Source organism: Anarrhichthys ocellatus, unplaced genomic scaffold (genome assembly GCF_004355925.1).
Source record: "Anarrhichthys ocellatus isolate YVR2014 unplaced genomic scaffold, GSC_Weel_1.0 scaffold74, whole genome shotgun sequence".
In the NCBI taxonomy this organism is placed as follows: Eukaryota; Metazoa; Chordata; class Actinopteri; order Perciformes; family Anarhichadidae; genus Anarrhichthys; species Anarrhichthys ocellatus.
Window position 1 is genome coordinate 1146085 of NW_022280104.1, and position 23716 is coordinate 1169800.

Sequence of the window (23716 nt, forward strand, 5' to 3'; positions counted from 1 at the left end):
AGTCATTTAAATGCTTGTCGCGGTATATTCCCAGTGAAAAAAACTCCATTTACATGCAAATTACTGTGGTAATACTAAACATTTGCTAAGTAAAGGTAATATTAATGTAATAAGCTATTACCTGAACCTCTTCGGGGGGGGGGTTAACTTTGCATTAGTCAGGAGAAGTCAGAACCAGCATCAATCTGGATGATGCCATCTATTGTCTTGCTCAAAGACACTTCAGCAGGGCGGATGAAACTAGTCTGTCCAGATGAAAAGCTGCATCAAAAGGTGTTGAATTGAACTACCTGCTGTTTTCAAACATCCTGCCTTTCTTTCTTCTTTTCCCAGCAGGAGTATTGGAGCAGTCAGTCTGCTGCCAAACACAGGGTCACGGTGTGGCTGATTCGTGCATCGTCCTCCTCCTCCTCTTCCTCCAGACGCTATGGTGGACTTCCTGGCGGAGAACAACCTGTGCGGCCAGGCCGTCCTCAGGATAGTCTCCAGAGGAAATGCCATCATTGCCGAGCTCCTGCGCCTCTCTGACTTTATCCCGACAGTTTTCAGGCTCAAGGACAAGAGCGACCAGCAGAAATATGGAGACATTATTTGTGACTTCAGCTACTTTAAGGTATGGATTTGATCAGGGCAGGCATTTTTGGGGCCTTGGACAGTTAGTTATAGTCTCTAAAGCTTAAGGTACAAGTGCTGAAGTGACAACCTAACTCCATGTGCATTTGGTAGACTAAAAGGAGGGGAATATATACTGTATAATTGTAAAGTTAAAATAACCGTATATCCATCAGCATGTATTGTTTGAGTATCGTTTGAGTTTCTTGTTTCAAGATGTTTCTTCTCCGCCAGGGTCCAGAGTATTACGAGGGGAAGCTGGAAGCCAAACCTGAGCTTCAAGACCTGGATGAAGAGTTCAGAGAGAACAACATTGAGATTCTGTCGAGGTTCTATCTGGCTTTCGAGAGTGTCCACAAATACATAGTGGATCTTAACAGGTAAGACAAGACCAGGCTGTTTCGGTTTGTTTTTTCAGGTCACATTCAGTTCAGTCAATTTAAGAGTAATAATGTGTTGAGCTGTCCTATTGAAAGAAACAACAAAAAACACAGTCCCTGACCTTGATTCAAAGCCCCTCCCCCTTCCTCATCCCTTTTAAACCACAAAACACGATGAGGACTATATTACAAGATGTTATTGTTACATTTTCTCCTCTCTTCAGATATTTGGATGACCTACATGAGGGCGTTTATATTCAGCAGACTCTGGAGACTGTGCTTCTAAATGAGGATGGAAAACAGCTTTTAGTAAGTACCAAAAATGCAAATTCATTTTACATTTTTCTAACATTACAGGAACAAGCTAGCATTTTCCAAGTATCTGTGATGAGGTCATATCAGAATGAATTGGCTGTTTTGCCGCTTTGATGACTGACTTCCATCCGAAACGCATTTAAATGAACCGACAAAGACGCATAAGAAGCTGATTGTGTATGTTTTCTTTCTCCCCCCAGTGTGAGGCTCTCTACCTCTATGGAGTCATGTTGCTGGTTATTGACCAAAAGATTGAAGGGGAGGTCAGAGAGAGGATGCTTGTTTCCTACTATAGATACAGGTGCGCTTGTGACCCACACACCCACACACACACATTCACTACATTGTCTCGCTGACTCACGCACTCGATGGACTCAATCCACTCGTTTGCCGGTGAGCCTCGCTCACAGCAAAGTGGAGTCACTTTGCGTGACTCACATGTGGATTTGCTTAAAATTTGAACATTTTCGTTGGTGTACCTGATCTCTGTTTATCCCTCTCTTTCTGCCTCTCAATATCAACTCTTTATGTCTTTGAAATGGGATATTTTTCCTCCTTTCTACTGTTTCCAGACATTATCTTACGTCAAAATATTTGTTTCTTTATAATTATAATGTTCATAATTGAATGATGTGAAATTTTCATCCCCGCAATGCCGGGATACACAGAATTGAACTGAATTGATAATATTAGTCCATTATGGCAAATTATTCAATCATCACAGTATGCTTTACCAGTGATAACAACAAGCAGCATGCGACTTTTGTCCTCACTTGTCTGTAAACCCCCCCCCCCCCCCTTTAAAAATTATTTCACATTTCCTTCAGCGCTGCCCGCTCATCGGCCGACTCCAACCTGGATGACATCTGCAAGCTCCTGCGCAGCACCGGCTACTCCAGTCAGCCTGGAGCCAAGCGGCCGGCCAACTACCCGGAGAGCTACTTCCAACGAGTTCCCATCAGTTCCACTTTCATTAGCATGGTCATTGGGAGGCTGCGCTCGGACGACATATACAACCAAGTGAGAAACAACATTTGACCGAGCATAACTTTTGGTAAAAAATAATGTTAAAACTTTAAATTAGAGTTAAGTTTATTTAATATTTGAGTTAACTTTTTTTGTGAAAGTTTTTAGGAGACTGTTTGAAATGTTTGGGACCTAAAAAAAGCACATTTCCCTTCCTGTCCCATCAGGTGTCTGCGTACCCTCTACCAGAGCATCGTAGCACAGCGCTGGCTAACCAGGCCGCCATGCTCTATGTCTGCCTCTACTTCAGCCCCTCCATACTGCACACCCAGCAGGCCAAGATGAGAGAGATAGTGGACAAGTACTTCCCTGACAACTGGGTAAGACATTTGGTGCACGGTAGGAATCTGCACCAATAATGTCATGCCAGTAGACGAGAGCTGAATGTAAACAACTCAATAAGAATGTTGTGCCGTGTACTGGGGTGGGTTTTGGCTTTTCTAACTGAAGTGTATGTGTTGTGTGTCCTCAGGTTATCAGTATCTACATGGGGATCACAGTGAACCTGGTGGAGGCCTGGGAGCCGTACAAAGCGGCCAAGATCGCGCTCAACTACACCCTTGACTCTGCCAACATCAAAGAGCAGGTATTAAAAAATGTCGCTCAGCCTTCAGCTTTGCCAAGTTACAGTCCTTCAGTGTGACACACTATTGTCTGCAGGTGCTGATAACTGCGTCTACAGAATTTGCAAGTCATCCAGTGCGACGGCAGAATTTAAATTGAAACACAAGGGTATTAATCAAATCGGTGACTTTAGAAAAGACATTTTTAAACTTGTCTTGAAAAGTCGGCGAATGTAGATGTGTTTAAATTGAAGCACGGGCTCGAACAAAGATGCATCGTAGTCATGAAGAACTCTGCACCCATAGCAGCAGGAGGAGGGAGCCAAGTAATCCTTGTTTAGTGAGTCATCTGCACACATTGCCATGCTTCCTAGAGCCCTCTTGTGGGAGTGAATGAATGACTTTTAACCATGTGTCTCCACCATCGCTGTGTGTTTAGGCCTCTCGATATGCAGCGAGCATGGAGAGCCTGAGGCCTCAAGTGCAGCAGCTGCTAAAAGAAGGTTTCCTCAGGGAGGAGATCATCCTGGACAACATTCCCAAACTACTCAACTGTCTGAGGGACTGCAACGTCGCTATCCGCTGGCTGATGCTGCACTTAGCAGAGTCAGGTGAGAACGTCACCAAATGTAGCTCGGAGTAGAATATATTGTAAGAAATTGACGTTTTATTTCTTTACGCAGCAAATTTCACTTTTGTCCTTTTCTAGTTGGTGCGAGCTGGAAAGTTCATAGAGCACTTTGTTGCAGACTTCCAAATTTGTGAATTTATCTTTTATGTTTCTAAAAAATAGGTCTTTCATTTACAATTATTTCCTTACAGCCTATGACCTAAACAACAAGCGACTGCGTCAGATCAAAGACCAAGTTCTCAACGACTCCAAGTACAATGCCAAGATCCTGTTCCAGCTGCTGCTGGACACCGCTCAGTTTGAGTTCACACTCAAAGAGGTGAGTGAATGACGACAGGGAAAACATGGAAATATAAGGAGTTGAGAGCAAATTGTCATTAATATTATGGAAGATGTTCAACAAAGGAGGTGTTGTTTAAGACACAATGAGTAAGATTTTCCTTAAAAAAACAATGTAACCGCTGTTAACCTCCATAACGCATCCAAGAGGAAGCTACGGAAAAAGGTGGACACGGCGCCAAAAAAACCCAAAACACCAAGGGGACGGAGCTCGTTCCTAAATGAGAGAGAATCTGGGGTTGACTTTCACAAACTGGCGAGCACCGCGACCCTCGTTGAGCCGGGGAGGAGGGGCCGACTTTGAATGTTGTGTTTAAAAACCGCAACCACAAATCCTGCTCATCGTGCCTTCAAGCTGCTGTCAAACATACCGAGCGCTTCTCTTTTTTCCAGCCAGAGTGAAAGTGTGAAATTAATACCAGAATAATTCCTCTGATCCAGCCAACTGTGTTTCTCGTTCGGTGCGTCCCCACTCTGTCGTCTATTAGCATAGACAACATATGGCTAGCCAGTCCGTCATTAGGAGAGGACACAAATTTAATGTTCTCATTACACATCTCGTCTGACTAATCCCTCCACATCGACTGAGCGTCTGTGCCCGTCCCTCTTCCAGATGTTCAAGCAGATGCTGTCAGAGAAGCAGATCAAATGGGAGAGCTTTCAGAAGGAGGGGTCAGAGAGAATGACTGAGCTGTCCGAAGTCTTCTCTGGCGTCAAGCCTCTTACCAGGGTGGAGAAAAACGGTGAGTTGCACTGTCGGGATGGATAAGGTGAAAGGATTACACACACACACACACAGAGAAGAAGTGGTACCGACTAAAAGAACCTCAGCCATGCTGCGTTTCATGCTCTGAATGCGGCGGATTATCTCAGTGTTGGAACACAGAATGCTTAAATGAGTTTAAGCTTCAAGCTGTTCAAAGACAAATTTGAGGCAGGGGGACATAGTGGGAGAAATGCATCAAGGACACGCATGCAGGGAGAGGCGGATTAAATTTACATCAGTCAAACTACTGTTGTTGCGACTCTAGCTCTAGTAAAGAGCCTTTTTTTTTAACCACCACTTGTGAGAAATACTGATAACATTCTTTCTCCACTCGCACCACACACCTGTATGACTCCTCGCAGAAAACCTGCAGGCCTGGTTCAGAGAAATCTCAAAGCAGATCAAGTCTCTGAACTACGAGGACTCCACAGCCGCTGGGAGGAAGACGGTGCAGCTCATACAGGCTCTCGTCGAGGTGAGCGAGATGAAGACATTTCACCCCGGCTTTACACTTTCACATAAGACTGACAGTGCTGAGCGTCAAGATTTGATTTGCTCAAATTTCATTGAAGTCTTCTGACCGTATAATTTGAATTTGATAACATTATTTGAGTAATTTGGTACTATATTGCAGAGTTAGTCTGATAGCCTTGACTTCCTGCATATAGCTAATAAGTGGATCCAATAACAATGTATGCAGTTTAAAGAGACAAAATTAACTGCTATCAAATGCATATCAATAGAGACATACATAATAGATTGGTATTGTTGTCACGGTGGATTGTCATGCCCTCATTTTCTTTTCGTAAATAAGAAATGGAACAAAAATGATTTACACAAAAACAGTGGGTTATGTTTATTTTTACAGCTGTTGAAAACTGTTTACACAATAAGCTAGTCCTTCTTCTTAGCCAACACCAAAATGTGCTCAGAAATTGAATAGAGGCCGATGGAGACATGGAGAGAATAAGACTGCCAGGCGAGTGGATACAGATGTGTGACTGCAGTGTTGGTTGTTTGGTCTTCAGGTCCAGGAGTTCCACCAGTTGGAGTCAAACCTGCAGATCTGTCAGTTCCTGGCTGACACCAGGAAGTTTCTGCACCAAATGATCCGCACCATCAATATCAAAGAAGAAGTGCTCATCACCATGCAGATAGTTGGAGACCTGTCCTACGCATGGCAGATAATTGACAGGTATGTACACACTGATAAACAGTAAAGCCAGACCAAAAAATCCTGGTACGAAGGAGATGGCGATACAAACCTGAATAAGCAGGAAATGAAGCTTTGAGAACATGCGGTTCAGTTAAAAGCTCCTCAACAACAAAAAGATAGCAACAGATGTGTCTTTCAAAGACAATGAGACAGTCTGCTTACCTTTTCATATGAACCGCCAAGAAGAACACAGTGTTGCAGTTGTCTCTACAGAGGAATTCACCTGTTTTTGTTTTATTCTGTAGCTTTACATTGATTATGCAGGAGAGCATTCGAGTCAACCCGTCCATGGTCACCAAACTGAGAGCTACATTTCTGAAGGTCAGGATCATGTGCGCACGCTCACACAAAGACAAAAGAATAACTTCAATTATTCCCAAAAGCTACCTGTGATGTTAAAATAATGATTGTGTGTGTGTGTGTGTGTGTGTGTGTGTGTGTGTGTGTGTGTGTGTGACCAGCTGGCATCTGCATTGGACCTTCCATTGCTGCGGATCAACCAGGCCAACAGCGCTGACCTGCTGAGTGTTTCACAGTTCTACTCCGGAGAGTTGGTGGCTTATGTCCGAAAGGTACCGTGAAATAAAGTCATGTTGCCACCTATGAGCTTACAAAGGTAGCACTCGAATCTCAAGGTTTATAGCAGAGAAGACGTCAGTCTTTGACATTTCCTGTGGCAATCACAAATGAACACTGTTTCAAAACGCTTTCACGACTTTAACAAATGAGCTCCGCATGCTGTAAATTATTGTGGCGGCTGCAGAAACACCTGCGGTCATGATTAATGTTTCTACAACCATCTGTTTTGCAAATCTACCCCCAAAACGGCAATTTAGTGGACGTCTATGCTATCGCCTTCTGGTTTCATCATCCACATCCTATGTTACTTTATGCTGGAGGACTGGCTCCTACTGGCTGAACACAAGATTTTTCATCTCCAGCACCGTCCACCATCTGCTTTTGAAGACTTATCTCGACTCTGCTGTCTTAAAAACAAACCCTTCAAAAGGTACAAGGTGTTGGATTCATGTTGGTGCTCAGTTTTGGGCGTTTTATCTTCTTGTTTCCAGGTGCTGCAGATCATCCCAGAGAGCATGTTCACCTCTCTGGCCAAGATCATCAAGCTTCAGATCCACGACATCATGGAGGTGCCCACACGGCTAGACAAGGACAAGCTGAAGGACTACTCCCAGCTCGGGGCTCGCTATGAAGTAAAACAACCGTTCACTTCACAATGTGCACGTAGCTCCCGGAGTGTGCTTCACAATGTCATTGAAGTCGTGAGAAAACATCCTCAGATATTAGATCGAAAGAAGTTGTTCTGTTTAGACGGCGACTTGTGTGCCGCAGTAATCATACTAGCTGGCGTTTCTGAAATTCTGTCTTCATACAAAGTGATGTAGAACATTCTTAGCTTATCCTAATACTTTGACTGACTGGACTGATTTATTCGAAGGGTATTTGTGTACCTAAACATCCCTCTGCTTCGTGTGATGACAGGTGGCTAAACTCACCCATGACATCTCCATTTTTACTGAGGGGATCCTGATGATGAAGACAACTCTGGTTGGGATCATTAAGGTAGACGATGTGACACAGTTACTTTTAGCATTACGGTGGAATATTAAAGGACGTTTAGTTGTTGTTACAACATGCAGGCAGGGATATGGTGTGTACATCAGCCTCGGTGCAGTTGAAGAAGAAGTAACTGGATTCTACTTTTCCAACACACTGTGATGCTTTAGGTGGATCCCAAGCAGCTTCTGGAGGATGGCATCAGGAAGGAGCTGGTGAAGAGGGTAGCTTATGCTCTCCACAAAGGATTGATCTTCAACCTCAGGGCTAAGGTCAGACTTCAGATCTGTAGATCGCTGAATACTTTTATAACAGCAGTGAAAAATGAAAGCGATGAGACCGAACAAGAATCTTCCTCTCTCTCAGCCTAGTGAGCTGATGCCCAAGTTGAAGGACATGGCGGCCACCATGGATGGGTTCTACAGGTCGTTTGAGTACATCCAGGACTACGTCAGCATTTACGGCCTTAAAATCTGGCAGGAGGAGGTGTCCCGTATCATCAACTACAATGTGGAACAGGAATGCAACAGCTTCCTCAGGACCAAGGTCAGCACAGCTCAACACAGTAGCACGCTTTTTGCAGGTTTCTGGTCACATCCCTGACCAGTGCACCAACAATCAATAAGAAGACGCTCTGGTCTTTGTGTATTCGTCAGTAACGGGGAGTTGATTCGTCGGTTTCTTTCCTTGCTTCCAATCAGATCCAGGACTGGCAGAGTGTGCACCAGTCCACCCACATCCCCATCCCAAAGTTTCCCTCCGTGGATGAGTCTGCCACCTTCATCGGCCGTCTCTGCAGAGAGATCCTCCGCATCACGGATCCCAAGTATGTCTCCTCAAATATAAGAAGAGTAACTGTACATGTATGTGCTAGCTTGTAAAAAAGTCTTGTTGGCAAGATATTTGACCACGTCCGCTGTTCACAGATGTATTTATTTGTGACGCCTCACAAAAGAGATGAAGGGGAACCCGTGTACGTGTGGACATGGCCTGAAATAAAAGAGTTATTGAAATCCTAGGAAGTGAATTTCTTTCTCAGAACAACTGAGCTTTAGATGAAGAAACAAGCTTTTGTCATGTCTGTCATATATACATATAATACTGAATGTTGCAGTTTTCCTAAGCTCCCTGACAAACATTGGTCCTTTCTACAGGGTAACGTGCTACATCGACCAGTTGAACACCTGGTACGACTTGAGGAGCCACCACGAGGTCACCAACAACAGGCTGTTCTCTGAGATCCAGAACACTCTGGGTACATTTGGCCTCAATGGACTAGACCGCCTCCTCTGCTTCATGATTGTCAAGGAACTTCAGGTAATTAGCATACAAAGAAGCTTTCAGGCTGTGCAACAAAGCTACCCTAAGGCTCCTGAATCCTGGTCTGTAAGGGCTTTCTTTAATGCATACACTATGCATACCTGAATATATTTGCACCGTTAGCAACGTGTTTCTCCCATCAGAACTTCCTGATATGGATTCAGAGGACAATCCTGAAGGACAAAGCTGCGGTGGATGTTTTCAAAGCCATGCTGGGTGCTGCCAACCCGATCCAGGGTATCGTGGGTAGGTATTCATTATCGGAAATCCTTCAACCTGCCAGCGTCTTTTTATTCCTGAAGGAGAATTGATTTGTTTTTTTTCCTGCGCAACAGGTAATGCCAGCAAAGTGTATGCTAGCGCTGTGGGCAAAACCCAGAAGATCTGGGGTGCATACCTGGAGGCCATCATGAAGGTACTGGTCCATGATGTTCCCTAATGGTGTGAATAGAAAATGATTATTGATTACTTTAGTTTAGATATTCATCCTGTGTTTTCCTGCCACTCCATCTGTTTGTTGTAGGTTGGTCAGATGCAGATTCTCAGACAGCAGATCGCTAATGAGCTGAACTACTCCTGCAAGTTTGACTCCAAACACCTGGCTGCTGCCCTGGAAAACCTCAACAAGTCAGTCAAGTCTCACCACTTTGTTATTATTACCATTTATTTTGCCAAGTACTAGTAGTATATCAATGACTGTTTGATTTAAGAAAATAAACCGTGTGATGTGACTTTTCCTGATTGAAATTGAAAATTGAAATCAACTCTTACTGTGCCCTTGGCAGGTCTCTGCTGGCCGACATTGAAGCTCACTACCAGGATCCATCGCTGCCCTACCCTAAAGAGGACAACACTCTTCTGTATGATATCACTGCCCACCTGGAGGCCGCCGGCATCCACAACCCACTCAACAAGGTCCGGAGATAATGAGCGTTGTTTGACAAATAATAATTGTTTTTCAGAAACCACCACAAGCTGAAGCGTGTCTGTCGTGTCTGTTTTCTGTGGTTATTTATTGCTGAACGCTCCGACCATTTTTCTTCCATTTGTGTCTCTCACAGATCTACATCACCACAAAGCGCCTTCCGTACTTCCCCATCATCAACTTCCTGTTTATTATCGCTCAGCTGCCTAAACTTCAGTACAACAAAAACCAAGGCATGTTTTACTATATTACATTTTATCGCACTGTGGTTCACGAGTTATTAAGTTGTACAGTCGTGAGTGCAACAGGTCAAACCAGTGTGCCCACATGGTATAACAGGCACCTCTTACAGTTTAAATGTAGTTTTTAATCATTGTGAGCCAACCAGATTCTTGTTATAATAGTGATGAATGATGTGGTGGATTTTACAGTCAGTGTGCCGGACTTGGTACCTAAGGCTGCGTCAAACATGTAAATGGTCGCTCGACTTTTCCCAGGAATGACCTGCAAGAAAGCCACAGATCCAGTTGACTGGCCTCCGCTAGTGCTCGGCGTGCTCACCCTGCTCAAGCAGTTTCACTCAAGATACACACAGCAGTTCTTGTCTCTCATTGGTCAGTTCATCCGCTCGATCATGGAGCAGTGCACAAGGTAACAAGACAGACTTGTCTTGTTACAAGACATTTTTTTTGTGTGTGTGGTTTAAAATATCGTTTCTGTTTGCTTGATCTGAATACTTTTATGAAGTCTATCCTTTTATGGCTTTATGGACTCATGTTTGAGTTTGTATTTGACCCCATCATAGTCAGAAGATCCCTGACATGCCTTCTGATGTGGTGGGAGCGCTGATGTTCCTGGAAGACTATGTGAAGTACACAAAACTGTCACGCAAGGTAGGCCAACTTTGACCTTAGCATTGCTGCTAGCAAGGTTGTCAACATGTGGTAAATTACAACAATTGACATAAACTGGGGGTAGCTTTGATACCCTTATATGTTGAGCAGCTGTATTGTTATTTAGTAAGATGTAATATCTTTCAGCTGTGAGAAAGTTTATCATAAAGCACCATGCCCTGAATAAGACTATAGACATGTTTTGAGCACTTTGTCTTGCATTTTTACATACTGTGGGATAGTAACGTGTATTTCTCCTTTTTCCCTGTATTCTTAAGGTGGCCGAAGCCCATGTGCCCAGTTTCATTTTTGATGAGTTCAGAACAATACTGTGAAGATCTGGAGGAAGCATTTTCGTCATGCACCACTATGCTTTTGTTGCCATACGTTTTACATTTTGACTTGTCGCATTAGGAAAAGCATAGGTGTGTAAAAACTAAACTGAAGCAGCAAAATGAAAAATCAGTCTTTAATAATTTTATTATTTACAGTCTGTGCTTCAATGTCTACCATGAAAAAGCTTGTTTTACTTACACATTTCATTGACCATTAACGTCTTAATGCACTAATAATAGATTGTACATAGATATCAAATTTAAATAGCCTATTTGCCTACTTTATGTATTATCACTTTGTGCCATTTCCAAATACTATTTAGTAATAAATACGATTGTTCATAATATCTTGTGTTGTTTCTCTTCAGTTGATAAGTGGATCTTTTGGTCAAGGCTTTTATTTTGAAAAGAACAAAAACAAACCTGGAAGTATCTTAGCTGTAGTAGCTACTGTTGTAGTTTTTCGCGGGTGATTTGCGTGTTTTCTTGTAATGCATTTCACCGTTGCGTATCTTCTTAATATCATTAGTACAACAAACTGACACAGATAAAGACACTGCTACTTCACGCTCATAGAGGAAGTAGCTCGTCAATTAACGTTAGCTAGCTAGCTAGCTAGCTAGGCTAACCACACCAGAAGCTAGGACGTAAACGTTAGCAAGCTAAGCTAACGTAGCTCAACTTGGGGTCGCTGGCAGTGGTCTCGGTAGATATACGATCGTGATGTCTCTGAGCGCCGTTCACGGAACACTGTCGAGTCTGAAGTCGTGTCAGGCGGACATCGGGACAGGAATGGACATAGTGACCGATGTGGCGATGGACCTGGCGGAAACACAGGGTAAAGATTACACTTTTATTCGCCTGTTTGTGTCTACCTTAACGTTACATAGTCACCAGGGATATTCACCAAAGTACCTGACTATGATAGTAACGTTATTTTTGATTGAACAAGTGCATTTCCAGTTGTGGAAATGAAAAGTACATGACGTTACAGTACTTGGAGTAACGTTACAATTTTGAGGAAAGTTACTTACTATTCCATTTAATGCTAACGTTACTCCACAACATTTCAGAGTGAGTTATTGTACTTTTTAACCCACTACATTTATGTGGCATCTATAGCTTTGTGTACTTAAAATATATATAATTTACAAACACAATCCATCATAGGGTTATAAAATGTGATGCATTAGTATCGATTAAACCACCCAACAGTAATAAGTAGTGTAAATTAGCTCCACCTTGACCAGCTAAATACTGCGGACATGTCAATGCATCAATGATAATAATCTTGAAATATATTAATATACTTGCAGGGGCCAATCTGCATGATGAGTGTATATATATATGTACTTTCAATACATCTGTTGCTAATACATCACTTTTTTTTTAACATAAAGATTTTCAATGCAAGACTTTTACACACAATGTAGTATGTTCATAGTGTGGTATTACTACTTTTACTCGAGTAAATGATCTGAATACGTCCATCACTGTGTGTGTGTGTGCGGTTATGTTACAGATCAAGGGGACAATCCGGGCATCAAGGAGATGGAGGCCATGATTCTGGAGTGTGCTAAGCTGGACAGAGAAATCAACCACTTTGTTGACATTGTGCAACAAGTCACATCAGAGGTGAGAGCAACCCGGTGCCGTCTAATCACATGAGTGGAAAACATTTCCCCTTATACTAAAGGATCGGGTCAGCTTCAAGATGCATTACCGGGATAAGGGCTTGGATGTACAAAAAGTGCGTATAGACGAGTGCGTCTTTGTAAGGTCATCGAGCTCTCGCTTCGCTGCGTCCACACCGATTTCTTTTTTTTTGTGAGTGGCAAGTCTTAATGTCAAGGTGTTGGTTTTAAATGTCAGGGAAAACACTGAAGTTGACTAATTGTAAAGGTCAATCTACTTCCGTTTGTGTAGGTTAACACACAGCAGCAGCCCGAGGCCATGTTCAGCCTGTCGGCCAAAGTGAAGGAGCAGTTCACGGAGAGAATAGCCAGACTCTCTGACGCCGAGCTGCAGAGTCACCCGAAAGTAGTGGCCTTCATGGACAGCATGAAGAACTCTCTCAACCAAGGTAAGGCCTGGAGAGATGGGAGAAATAATCCAAATGTACTCACTGCTGGACTCAACGCAATGGATTCAGGACTTTTAATAAACTTTGATCATAGCTGTGCTTGCAGGAGGGCTGCTCAGCCGAGCAGAGATAAATCTTGGGAGGGGTCCTTTTTAGAATAATTAGCTGAATTAAATTTAATTAATTAATTAAAACACAACTCCCTTTGTTTACTGTTGATTAATTAACTTTGCCTGTCACCCCTGTAGCTGTTATTTTCGGCTTTTTAATTATTGTCCTTATTATACCCCTTATTAAAAACGTAGCCACGCTTGGGCAAGGCCATATGTTGAGGTTCTCTGTACCAATGTTATTTCCCCAGTCTGACTCATTCCCAATAATTGCATTGTGAGAAAAAAAAAAACATACTTTGCGGTGTCTGATTATATGAGATAATTTAATGTACAGTCAACATAATGTATTCTGTGAAGCCTTAACCCATCAACCATCATTCTTGTTCACTGTAAGAGTGCCAAATCGCCAAATTTTTCCGACGGAGGGATACTTTATGAAGCTTACATTTTGCTCTCTTAATGTCTAAAAATTAGAATATGTAACCTTATTGGCTTGGCTATTGCATCATCGCCTGGAAGAGCACACTGTTTAAAGTGAACTTTATTCATGTTTTAAAAAAATGAGAGATTGCTTTATGTGTGGGTGGATGTGTTGGATGCCTGTGTGAGCAGGTGGGATTTGTGTGTGTGCATGTCTTGCATACATACATGTATCTGTTGGTGTAATGTCTTTAGGCTATGTGTGACACTGTAAAAGTATACGGCTGTGTGTCTTACATCATTACGCCATTCTGTTACATGCTGAATTAGCTCTGAATTTATTACCATGTTTCTATAATCCATAAATATAGTTTCAGCCACATCCATATCCATCTCGCTGCAGAACCTCCTGCCACCTCGTCATCCATCCAGTACGTCACTTATTACCGTGGTCGGACATTTGGAAGCTCACCGTCTGCATGTTGTGATTTCAGCCAACCAAGAGTCTGTAGAGAACACGGAGGAGCTCGATGAAGACATCGCTGTTACACAGAGCCAAGTCAACTTCACCTGCCCACTCACACAGGTGGACTGCTGCAGCCTGCTAATGTGTTATTTCTACCAGTTTACATATTCCAGTTGAATGCTTTTTTTTTTTTTTTTTCTTATTTCAAAACATTTGCATCTTATTACAACTCTACCTGATTTCTGACAACAACATATTAGTTGCAGTGTCAGCAAAAACATAGGAAACCACCTTGATTTGATGTTTTAGCAGCTGTGTTTTGGGTGTGTGTGCGTTTTCATTTGACAACACTGCCGTGAATCTGTATTCAAGGTGGAAATGGTGAACCCGATGAAGAATAAGAAGTGCAACCACCACTATGATGAAGCTGCCATACTGGGCCTGATCAAAGCAAAACAAGGCCAGAAAAAGAAATGCCGGTAAGACACACTCTCCCTTGGAGGACTGTTTTGCAGCAAGTAAACAACTTGGCATGCTGCCGTGAGACCAGCCGTCGGCCTTAATTCACATTTTATTTACTATACTGCTTTGATGTTGGAATGAATTTAAATGCGGCTGCTCCTAAAGGAACTCTGATGAAATCCCAGCGCCGGCTTATGTTGTCGTCAAAGACACAGTCCTGAATGTGGTCACCGCACGCACACGCCTTCCATGCACAATTATAGCAGCAATGCTCAAAGGGGCCGTATTGTGATTAGGTGTATGACTGATGAAATGCTGTTGCACTTGTAACTGCACTTCATCCTCATCCTCCCCAAAGTGCCTGTCAGTATCAATGCAGAGATGTTTTTAACTCGCGCTTGCTCACATTGGAGCACATTTGCATATTCTATTTGTGCGTTTAGACGGCCTTTTAAGCGATCTTTGTCTGCCCTCTAGCTGTCCTGTGGTGGGCTGTGGGAACACCGACGTGAGACAGTCGGATCTGATTCCTGACCAGATGCTGAGGAGAAAGATCCAGAGCCAAAAGAGACACAGCAGCCGCACATAGTACTGTTTTACATTTCTAGTGGCAGAATCTTTAATTATATAGCCCGTGACAAGGGAATTAATTGTATTTTAAGAAGGAGTATGTTGTTGGCAGTATTTTTGAGCCACTTGTTTTCATTTGTCGGTTGAGACTAGTTATTCAATTTATAATTTTTCTATTCAGAGATTTGTTCCTGAAGAAAACTCTGCCATCCGGCAAATGCGATTTTAATTAGTGATGATTTGTTTGTATTTCAACTGGAGCCTTTTTTTTCTTTTGTATTCTTGTTCTATGTAAAAAAAAGCTGCAGACCTTTTGATAAATGAATACGGCCAAAGTTGCATTTGTGACCGGGAGTGACTGTAGATATGTTTGTATTATCGTAACACTGTGCAGTACGTCGACAGAACCACAAGAGAGCAGTGTCTGCATGAGGACACAGGATCTATGTTAAAGAAATACATTTTTCATCTCTGGATTATAAATTCTCAACTCCAGGTGTGATGGAGGATTATTAGTAGCATTGTGACTACTGTTCCCTACTGGCAACTATGAATCCAGGAAGTGCTCATTTTAGTCTTTGCTCATCATCGAGCATATATACGTGAATGCACTTTACATATTTAAAGATGTTGAAATCTTAATGTGACTTGTGATGATCCTCATTAAAATAATAGTTTATTCTAACTGAAGTAAAAGCTAAAGTAGGATTCTGGAGATACTAAATTAATTTCCTTAAAAAAACCCTGTTATTTGAATGAGCCATTATTAACGAACCATTGTCAAACATCTGCAGGAATGCACTTTGCACTTATGTGATTAAATCTCTCCATCCAGCCTGCTCTCGCTCCTTGTAAAGGGTCTTTGTTCCAAAAGAGAAACAAACAAAAGGCTGTGTTGAGATGAAACTAGGTGAAGCTAATCTTTTAATAACCTTGCATCACGCATTTTCAAAAATCTCTAATTGCTCTTCCCCTCCAAAGAGTACGTCACGCAGCACTAAGAGCATTTAGCCCATGAAGATATTAACCGGCAACAAATGATTTTCATTCATTTCTCCACTCGACTTCGTTTTGAATAGGCATTCTGCAAAGCTAATCGTGTTTACTGCACAACATGTGAAGTCACAGGTAATTTAACAACAGCAGTTCAATTAGTGGAGAGTGCACGCAAACAAGCATCGGCATTGCATTCGCCGTATCACCGGCAGAGCCACTGAGACGTTTCTTTGGAGGGAGGCAGAGCTGTAAATATCCTCAGAAATTCAAACACAATATTGTACAGACATGCACCACTGAGGAAAAAAAAACCCAATCAATTCCCCATAGATGTTTGCTTTCTTCTGGTTACGTTTGATCAGGAATTCACATTCATCTGTTCAAAAGCTCCAAGAAGTATGTGTGTGTAATGGCTGCCTGAGACACTGTAAGCCTCAATAGCTGGCTTGTCCAAGGAGGGTTTTACCTTTTTGGCAGGAAGTGAACGTAGTCTCACTTTGTGGCACAGAGGGTGGATGGAGAAGGGGGAGAATGGCGTGGCTCAGATCAGACTGGTGGTCCAAAATTCTGGTTTGATTTTAGGTGTCATGCTTTTCTCCCCACTGCTTTCTGGGGCTAAATCCAAACAAGAGTCTGGTTCATTGTACTGCTGACACACTGCCCTCATGACTTCCCCCTCTGGAGTCAATAAAACAAGTTCCTTTACACCACAGTTAAGGTTGCAAGTGAGAAAGTACTCTCAATTGTGCACAAACAAACACAAAACAATGTTCAATACTACTGTACCTGATGTAACTACTACTTTCATGATTAATCCTGCATTCAGAGTACTGTTAATTGCAAACTTGGAAGATACTCCTTTTTCACTGCCATGTTGTCGTGTCGCCGCATTAAATGCTCAGGTGTAAATAAAGTGAATGAATGCTGAATTTCACTTGGCGGTCTTGGTTTTCAGGGTGCATGTTGACTTACTGGGACATTTAGAAAGGACAGAGACATTGTTAATGGTAATTAGCAACACCTGGGCTTTTGCAACAATGACGAGTCAAAATGTCAGCTGGAAAGAAGAAAGCTCTACTGTGAAGTTCAATGTAGGCAGAGTGAATCTCAGAGATACTTAACATTTCTGTTGCGATATCCCCGCTGGCATCAGTGATGTGTAGATCATTATAGCTCAAGAGGTTTGGAGGAAAAATGTCCAAATCCAGTGCACAGTTAAATAGAAAGCATAATTTAACTCTTTAAAGTCAGTCTGTGTTTGATTGTATATCTGGGTTGTTTTTGTTAATGACGCAACCTCAAGTTCAAGGGGAGCATTGTTACTGAATACATTTTTAATTTTTTTTTATTTCCCTAGGCTATAAACGTTTTTTTGGGGGGGCTTACATATTTTTTGTTGAATTGCATGGAAACATCTTTTGTTAATTAAAAGATATTGATGTATAATCCAGATATACTGTATGCTCCATGCTGTATGTTTTGGACCATTTGGGATTATTTAAAATTTTAAAAAAAAGATCGCGTGTGTGTGTGTTGTAATGATAACTCTGTTTCTTCTTTAAATGATGTGGGATGTTACATACAGCATTTACATCTCCATATTATGGGTTACAATGAAAAAAAACTTGTTTTATTTTCATCCAATAATACACGTGTATTACTATATTGATTCAATTATTTCATAAAAAAAATGTAGTCTGATAAACTCCTTTCAATAACCTCATAATTCTCTCACCTAGGTAGTAGATGTGTTTCTACTTATGTAAAGTAAAGTGAAGACTGAATATGTAAAAGAGGAGAGACAAAAAGGCGTACTGCCGCTTTAAATGACAACACCTCCCAGTAGTCGCTGGTCCTGGGTGAGTTTCGCTGCAACACTGTGGTTCATACTACAAACAGACAGAGAGTACAGCAGAGCAAACCACACAACAGCCTCCTAAGCGCACAGGAAGGAGCGCCCGCCAGCGCCGTCTGAAACCCTGTTTTTTTTTTTTTTTTTACCGATGTGACTACAGGAGCGCGTGAGAAAGCTGCTGCCAGGAGCCGAACTGCAGGTCAGTCCGTCTGCTCTCCTGAGACTTTACTGTGAACCGACCTGTAGAAGATGAACCGGACTGCTGGTAGGGCATACCGCTGAGACAGACTTAACATGACGGCAGAAGTGTAGCAGGTGATGTGAAACAGTACTGAGGCGGTGTAAGAAGTAGACGTAGCAGTAGTTATATCCGGTGAGTATGTGGAAAACTGTGAGCCAACAGGTGTGTCAGGTCACACCTGTTGGGATTGTAGAAACAGCGCAGAGTAGTTGGACTTTCAGATCGGCTTGTGCTGTGAGTTCTTTGTTAAAGCTTCTGTCTATGTGTGTACAGGTCGGCGCAGTTGGCGTTCGTTTGGAGGACGTACCCAGCCGGACATGGATTATTGGTGCCCGTCTTCACTGCTTTGGATTTAGTTGAGACACGGCACAACGCTGCGCCTTAAACCCTCCGTCTCTCCTCCCCTGGTTGAAGAAAGAACAGGTGGATCCTGTTTCTGTGTTCGTCTTAATCCACCTCCCAGCATCCACCTGTCACCTTTATGGGGAACCAGGTGGAGAAACTAACGCATTTGAATTACGCAGAGGTGCCAACGTCTGACCCAAATGGGTTCGACCCGGAAGACGACGACGGACCGCGGATCGGCGTCTCGTACATTTTCTCCAACGACGACGACGAGCAGGAGGACAATTTGGACCGCCACGCGGTGAACCACGAGGAGAAGCCCTTCGACCCCCGGGACGAGCTGGCGTGCGCGATTTACTACCGAGAGGAGTGCGTCTACGAGACGAACGCCGGAGCCGCGACTCACTCTGCGGAAAGTCTCCTGAACAAGTGCAGACCGGGAGACCTGCTGGAGTTCGTGGCCACTGGACAGTATCCCCACTGGGCCGTGTACGTGGGGGACTTCCAGGTGGTCCACATGCACAGGGCCGAGATAAAGAACAACTTTCTCACCGATGTGAGCCAGGGCAAAAAAGGCAGGATAGTGAACGGCCTCTACAGGTACCGCGCGCTCCCGCCGGAGGTGATCGTGCGCAACGCCCTGGACCACGTTGGGTCGAGGGACCGAGAGCTGTACTGGAGAAACTCTGAGTGCTTTGCCGCTTGGTGCCGCTTTGGCAAACGGGAGTTTAAAATCGGAGGGGAGATACGGATAGGGAAGCAGCCGTACAGGTTGAAATTGCTCTTTTCGGAGAAGAAGACTCACGTCCTGGAGTTTCAAAGCCTGGAGGACGTGATCATGGAGAAGAGGAGGAACGATCAGATCGGCAAAGATGCTGTGACGCAAGAGCTGGCCAACCACTTGAACGCAACACATGAAAACAAAGAGGAGCGTTTTGTCAACTGACAGCTGATGCTCTGGTCACCTGGTGCTGGTTGGAGCTTTCGCTTATAGGAGGTGTTCAATGGGGGAAAATGCACACTTTTCATGCTGAAAAACAAAACCTGTGTTGTTTGAGGGAGCAAATACGTTTTGTTTTTTTCGTGGGCTTTGGTGCACCGTGCCACGCTGCAAACAAATCACAATCATAACAGGGAGTTACAATTTTAACATTTGCTTCCTCCAAAATGAGAGGAAAGGCCCTGGCGTCTGGGGTGACACTTGTTTCAATCTCAAGAGCACTAGCAAAGCACATCACGAGGGTTCAAGACAAAATCCCCACAAGTTGATTTGCTGCGGAATGAAGTGGAAATTGGAAGTGGCAAATGTCCTCCCTCCTAAGAAAAATGTGATTTTTACACACTCAACCCCCAAGATTAAGTGACTTCCTATGATGGATACATTCGCATCGCAGCTGCACCTGCAGTCTAATCATTTGGGGATTGCCCATAATTATCTTTCTAATCCAATGAATCTTTGCACAGAGGAGCAAAACCTCTCCAATGTACTTGCACCTGACGAGAGTGCTGAAAGCCCTCGCTCCTGTACGACTCAGGTGATGGCGATCGATACAGATTGGACGAGAGACGAATGCTTGCTTTTTGTTATTGTGTGCCAACCTTGAGGGTGCCCTTCTTGTTGCTTTCTATCCAATCATTACCCAGCTTTACCCACTCTTTGACCACTTTGTGGACACAGATATGACTGCACTTTGACTGATTCACCCGTGTCAACAGTTTATTTTTTGGAGAAAAAAAAAAAAGAAAAAAGATGTTTGTATGAAAGAATATGGAAATAAATATATATTTGAACAGTTAAGTTTTTTTCTTTTTTGGGCAAAGGATTGAATCTTTAACATTTTAAGTGATTTAAGGCACTTCTGGTACAATGCTAATAAATAATGTCAAACCATAAATCTCAGGAAAAGTAGGAGAGGTTTTTATATAACCGCATCCTAAACACCAGTATTTTGTTTCACTACACAGACTATTTTGAAAGCGACAACACCATCACAATTCCACTTCACACGCGAGAGGAGCCACGGCTCTACCTGTTCAACCAGTAAGATCCCAGCTTTCTGTCCGTTTATTGGGGTGGAGAGCGTTGGCTGTCTGACAGTTAAAGCGGTTAATGCTGCCAGTTTTTATCTAAATATTTTCCTCAGAGAAAAGCAGCTCCCCAAACTACTTACACATCAGGTTTGTGAGCTTGTGTTAAGTTGTGTTGCAGCCGTGCTGGACATGTTGCTTTGTTTACACCTCTGCCGACTGAAGATAAAGTCATTTCTTGAAAGTTTAGCCGCAGGCTTATGTTCCTCAACGGTATTTGGCTTTCTCTCCTTCTGCTGGAATTACATTACATTTTGGTCAAATGGGCTTAATTTTAACTCGGCCAAATCACATCCCCATTTAGTTTTTATACACTGTGTAAAAAAGGATAATATATATACCCAATGTTATAAACTTCCAGTTTATATAACTTGATAGGATTCAAATTGTGATGAGAAACAGGCCAGGAATGTAAATTATGTATCAGCTCACAACAGGTAGACGCAAAATTGAGATATCTCTTGACATTTTAAATGCCAACGTGTATGTAGTGGCAAACAATGAAAGCCGGTGAAACACTTAACAGTACTTTCACATACAGAGGCTGCAACGGAAATTACAGCAGGCTCTGAGGTTGTTTTGAACCGTGAGACATCTTGTTTTTTTTTTTCCTCCCCCCTCTCTGTTTCAGAGGAAGCTGATGACTCGCTCATAGCCAGCCATGAGTTACTCGGCCTGTTTGTTTTCCTCTGGTAATATTTGCATGGAGATAATACTGTAGTCATTTTGCTGCAGGTAAGGTCCCACTGGACCCAAAGCAGGATCATCATCAGCACTAGTACCGAACAGGGAAGCTGCCGGACACATTAGCATTTCTTCAATCCTCTACGGTCTACCCCAGTGATGAAATCTAAATTGTGTGTGTGTGTGTGCGTGTGTGTGTGTATGGGAGGCATATATATGATAATCAGTCATATTTTTTTTTTTCTTTTTAGCAGCAACAGAATCCGAGCAGCATTTGTCACAGCACACGATGTCAAAGCAGCTTCCAGAGTAGAGTGCTGTAATAGTGAATATTAACTCCCATTTTTCATCATGTGAGACAAAGCATTATTCAATTTGGTTCTTTCTCCACAAATTTGTGTGCTTTCTATGATTTCCCGAGCTATAAAAAAAACTGGTACATAATAACTCTCAGCGAAGAAAAAGGCACCAAGCTGTGAGCTGAATTAATAATAATCGGAGTATGGTTTTATTGTGCAGCTTGTCTGTTAGTCTACTCTCAAAGCTGCCCTGTGGAGTTTCCTGTACACAAAGCTCCTGTTTACTTTTAGTGTTGCTCACCAAAATACAAAGTGTGTGTCTTTGAGGCCTAGCATATACGTATTTTCTTCCTCATAAAACATTTGCAGTCATCTCCTTACGCCGCCTTTGTTGACGCGACGTGATAACAGCTGTTACTACATTTACTACAGCTGTTACTACAACTGTTGAGCGGCAGAACAGCGTGAAACCAGCCAAACAAAACAGGGACCCGATCATGAAAACTCCACGGGTTATCTTTTATTTAGCTTGTCTCTCATTCAGTCCAGTAGCCCAAGAAAGCTGAGCCAGTGCATTCCTGATTAAACTCGAATGACTCCAGAAAAAGGCCACCAGCGTGATTCTGCAGCCAAACTCGATTTAGATGCGACTTGCGAGAGTGAGAGACATCTTTTTTACCGCAACACAAGCACGTGTGAAACCAGGGGAAGCTTTGGGTTTGACATATTGGCTCATTCATATCAGCCTTTTGGCCAGCGAGTCTGTCATGTTTCCCGTGGAGGATTGGAGGAAAGCCCACACCCTTCAGGCACAACTGGCAACATTACAGAAGTTGGGGACGAGCCAGAGCTCAAATCAAACCCACCTTGTGTTTACAGAATGTCATAATCTAACAACTTCTTCCCACACGCAAACATGTCTGAACTTCAGAGGAGTGTGCTTATGAGGAGATTCTATCTGACAGGCCTACAGGAAGTGGGAGTGTGTATTTTGGACAGGGCTCTAAGCCACTGTGAGATTGTTATCCATGTGGGACAAAAAACACACCGAGCTGAAAGATGGATAGTGTGAGGACATTTGACAATCTCAGTTGTGCTCGACTATTTAGAATATGAATCTCACCTGAGGGATTTTAATAGATTCCCAGTTGTATTTGCTACTCAAACAGCATCTATGAGCTGCTAAGGTTTTTGCCAATAGGATTCCTCTTTAAGCAGCAAAGCATAGGATTTATGAATGGCTGTTGGGAGAGAGAGTGCACTTGTAAGATAAGATAGGAAAACAGATTGCCCTTAAAGTTCAAAGTTCAAAGTTTGCTTTATTGTCAATTCCACAATGTACTGGACATACAGGGGAGTTGAAAAGACGTTTCTCTCTAGTCCAACATATAAACATATAAAGTGAATACAGTGCAATAGATTAAAAAAACATTTAGACAATATATATATATAATAAGAGAAAAAAGAACAAAAAAACTATCAATCTGTATTTAGCAGCAGTTGGACATGGGGAGTTTTAAAAGAGAGGAGGGAGAGAGTTCAGAGAGTTCAGCTTCCTAACAGCCTGGTGGACGAAGCTGTTTGAGAGTCTGGTGGTGCGAGCACGGAGGCTCCGGTATCTTCTCCCAGAGGGCAGGAGGCTGAAGAGACTGTGTGAGGGGTGGCTGGAGTCGCGCACAATCATGGTCAGTTTGCGGGTGAGGCGAGTGTCGTATATGTCCTGCAGGGAGGGGAGTGAGGGGAGTGAGGCACCAATGATCCTTCCAGCTGTGTTCACTATGCGCTGCAGGGCTTTCCTGTTGTAGTCAGTGCAGCTTCCGCCCCACACAGTGATACAGTTTGTCAGGATGCTCTCAATGGTGCCTCGGTAAAAGGTGCACAGGATGGGTGGTGGTGTTCTTGCCTTCTTCAGTTTGCAGAGAAAGTAGAGGCGCCTCTGAGTTTTCTTTGCCAGTGATGTTGTGTTGGCTGTCCACGAGAGGTCTTCACTGATGTCCACCCCCAGGAATTTGGTGCTGCTCACTCTCTCTATATCAGCACCATTGATGGTCAGTGGTGGGTGTTGAGTGTGGCCTCTCGGCAGTCAACAATAATAATAACTTAGATTGAACCATTATTTTTTTTATCCAAATTGTGCCAGCACTGATGAACAGCAGAGTCTGATACTCGCCACTTTCCAGTCATGTCAACGGTTAACT

General features: G+C 43.0%; 3 protein-coding genes across 4 annotated transcripts; all 3 read left to right on the plus strand.

Annotated features, from left to right (window-relative positions):
- The first annotated feature begins 334 nt into the window (after nt 1–334).
- On the plus strand, nt 335–11203 carry washc5 (WASH complex subunit 5). The gene is made up of 28 exons (XM_031873757.1): nt 335–613; nt 847–992; nt 1217–1301; nt 1508–1608; nt 2135–2327; nt 2501–2653; nt 2806–2919; nt 3336–3507; nt 3719–3846; nt 4480–4609; nt 4995–5107; nt 5661–5827; nt 6094–6169; nt 6310–6420; nt 6919–7059; nt 7349–7429; nt 7594–7695; nt 7790–7969; nt 8125–8249; nt 8578–8740; nt 8887–8989; nt 9079–9158; nt 9267–9370; nt 9529–9658; nt 9805–9901; nt 10166–10319; nt 10474–10561; nt 10840–11203. The coding sequence occupies exons 1-28, from the start codon at nt 428–430 to the stop codon at nt 10894–10896; spliced, it is 3480 nt and encodes a 1159-aa protein (XP_031729617.1). The 5' UTR covers nt 335–427; the 3' UTR covers nt 10897–11203.
- Nucleotides 11204–11290: 87 nt separating this feature from the next.
- nsmce2 (NSE2 SUMO ligase component of SMC5/6 complex) lies at nt 11291–16935 on the plus strand. Its single transcript, XM_031873758.1, has 6 exons — nt 11291–11734; nt 12419–12531; nt 12823–12979; nt 14007–14098; nt 14351–14457; nt 14918–16935. The coding sequence occupies exons 1-6, from the start codon at nt 11620–11622 to the stop codon at nt 15027–15029; spliced, it is 696 nt and encodes a 231-aa protein (XP_031729618.1). The 5' UTR covers nt 11291–11619; the 3' UTR covers nt 15030–16935.
- Nucleotides 16936–17478: 543 nt separating this feature from the next.
- On the plus strand, nt 17479–22835 carry lratd2b (LRAT domain containing 2b). 2 transcript variants are annotated; one of them, XM_031873754.1, is made up of 2 exons: nt 17479–18234; nt 18376–22835. In XM_031873754.1, the coding sequence occupies exon 2, from the start codon at nt 18584–18586 to the stop codon at nt 19391–19393; it is 810 nt and encodes a 269-aa protein (XP_031729614.1). In that variant the 5' UTR covers nt 17479–18234; nt 18376–18583; the 3' UTR covers nt 19394–22835. The 2 variants fall into 2 exon arrangements, with proteins under 2 accessions (XP_031729614.1, XP_031729615.1); XM_031873755.1 differs by having other exon boundaries at nt 17479–18060.
- Nucleotides 22836–23716: the final 881 nt, after the last annotated feature.

Coding starts and splice junctions, on each gene's coding strand:
- washc5 (XM_031873757.1), top strand. CDS start 428: ATGGTGGACTTCCTGGCGGAGAACAACCTGTGCGGCCAGGCCGTCCTC. Junction 6,421..6,918: donor TGGTGGCTTATGTCCGAAAG/GTACCGTGAAAT, acceptor TCTTGTTTCCAG/GTGCTGCAGATCATCCCAGA. Junction 9,159..9,266: donor ACCTGGAGGCCATCATGAAG/GTACTGGTCCAT, acceptor TGTTTGTTGTAG/GTTGGTCAGATGCAGATTCT.
- nsmce2 (XM_031873758.1), top strand. CDS start 11,620: ATGTCTCTGAGCGCCGTTCACGGAACACTGTCGAGTCTGAAGTCGTGT. Junction 11,735..12,418: donor GGACCTGGCGGAAACACAGG/GTAAAGATTACA, acceptor GTTATGTTACAG/ATCAAGGGGACAATCCGGGC. Junction 12,980..14,006: donor GAAGAACTCTCTCAACCAAG/GTAAGGCCTGGA, acceptor TTGTGATTTCAG/CCAACCAAGAGTCTGTAGAG.
- lratd2b (XM_031873754.1), top strand. CDS start 18,584: ATGGGGAACCAGGTGGAGAAACTAACGCATTTGAATTACGCAGAGGTG.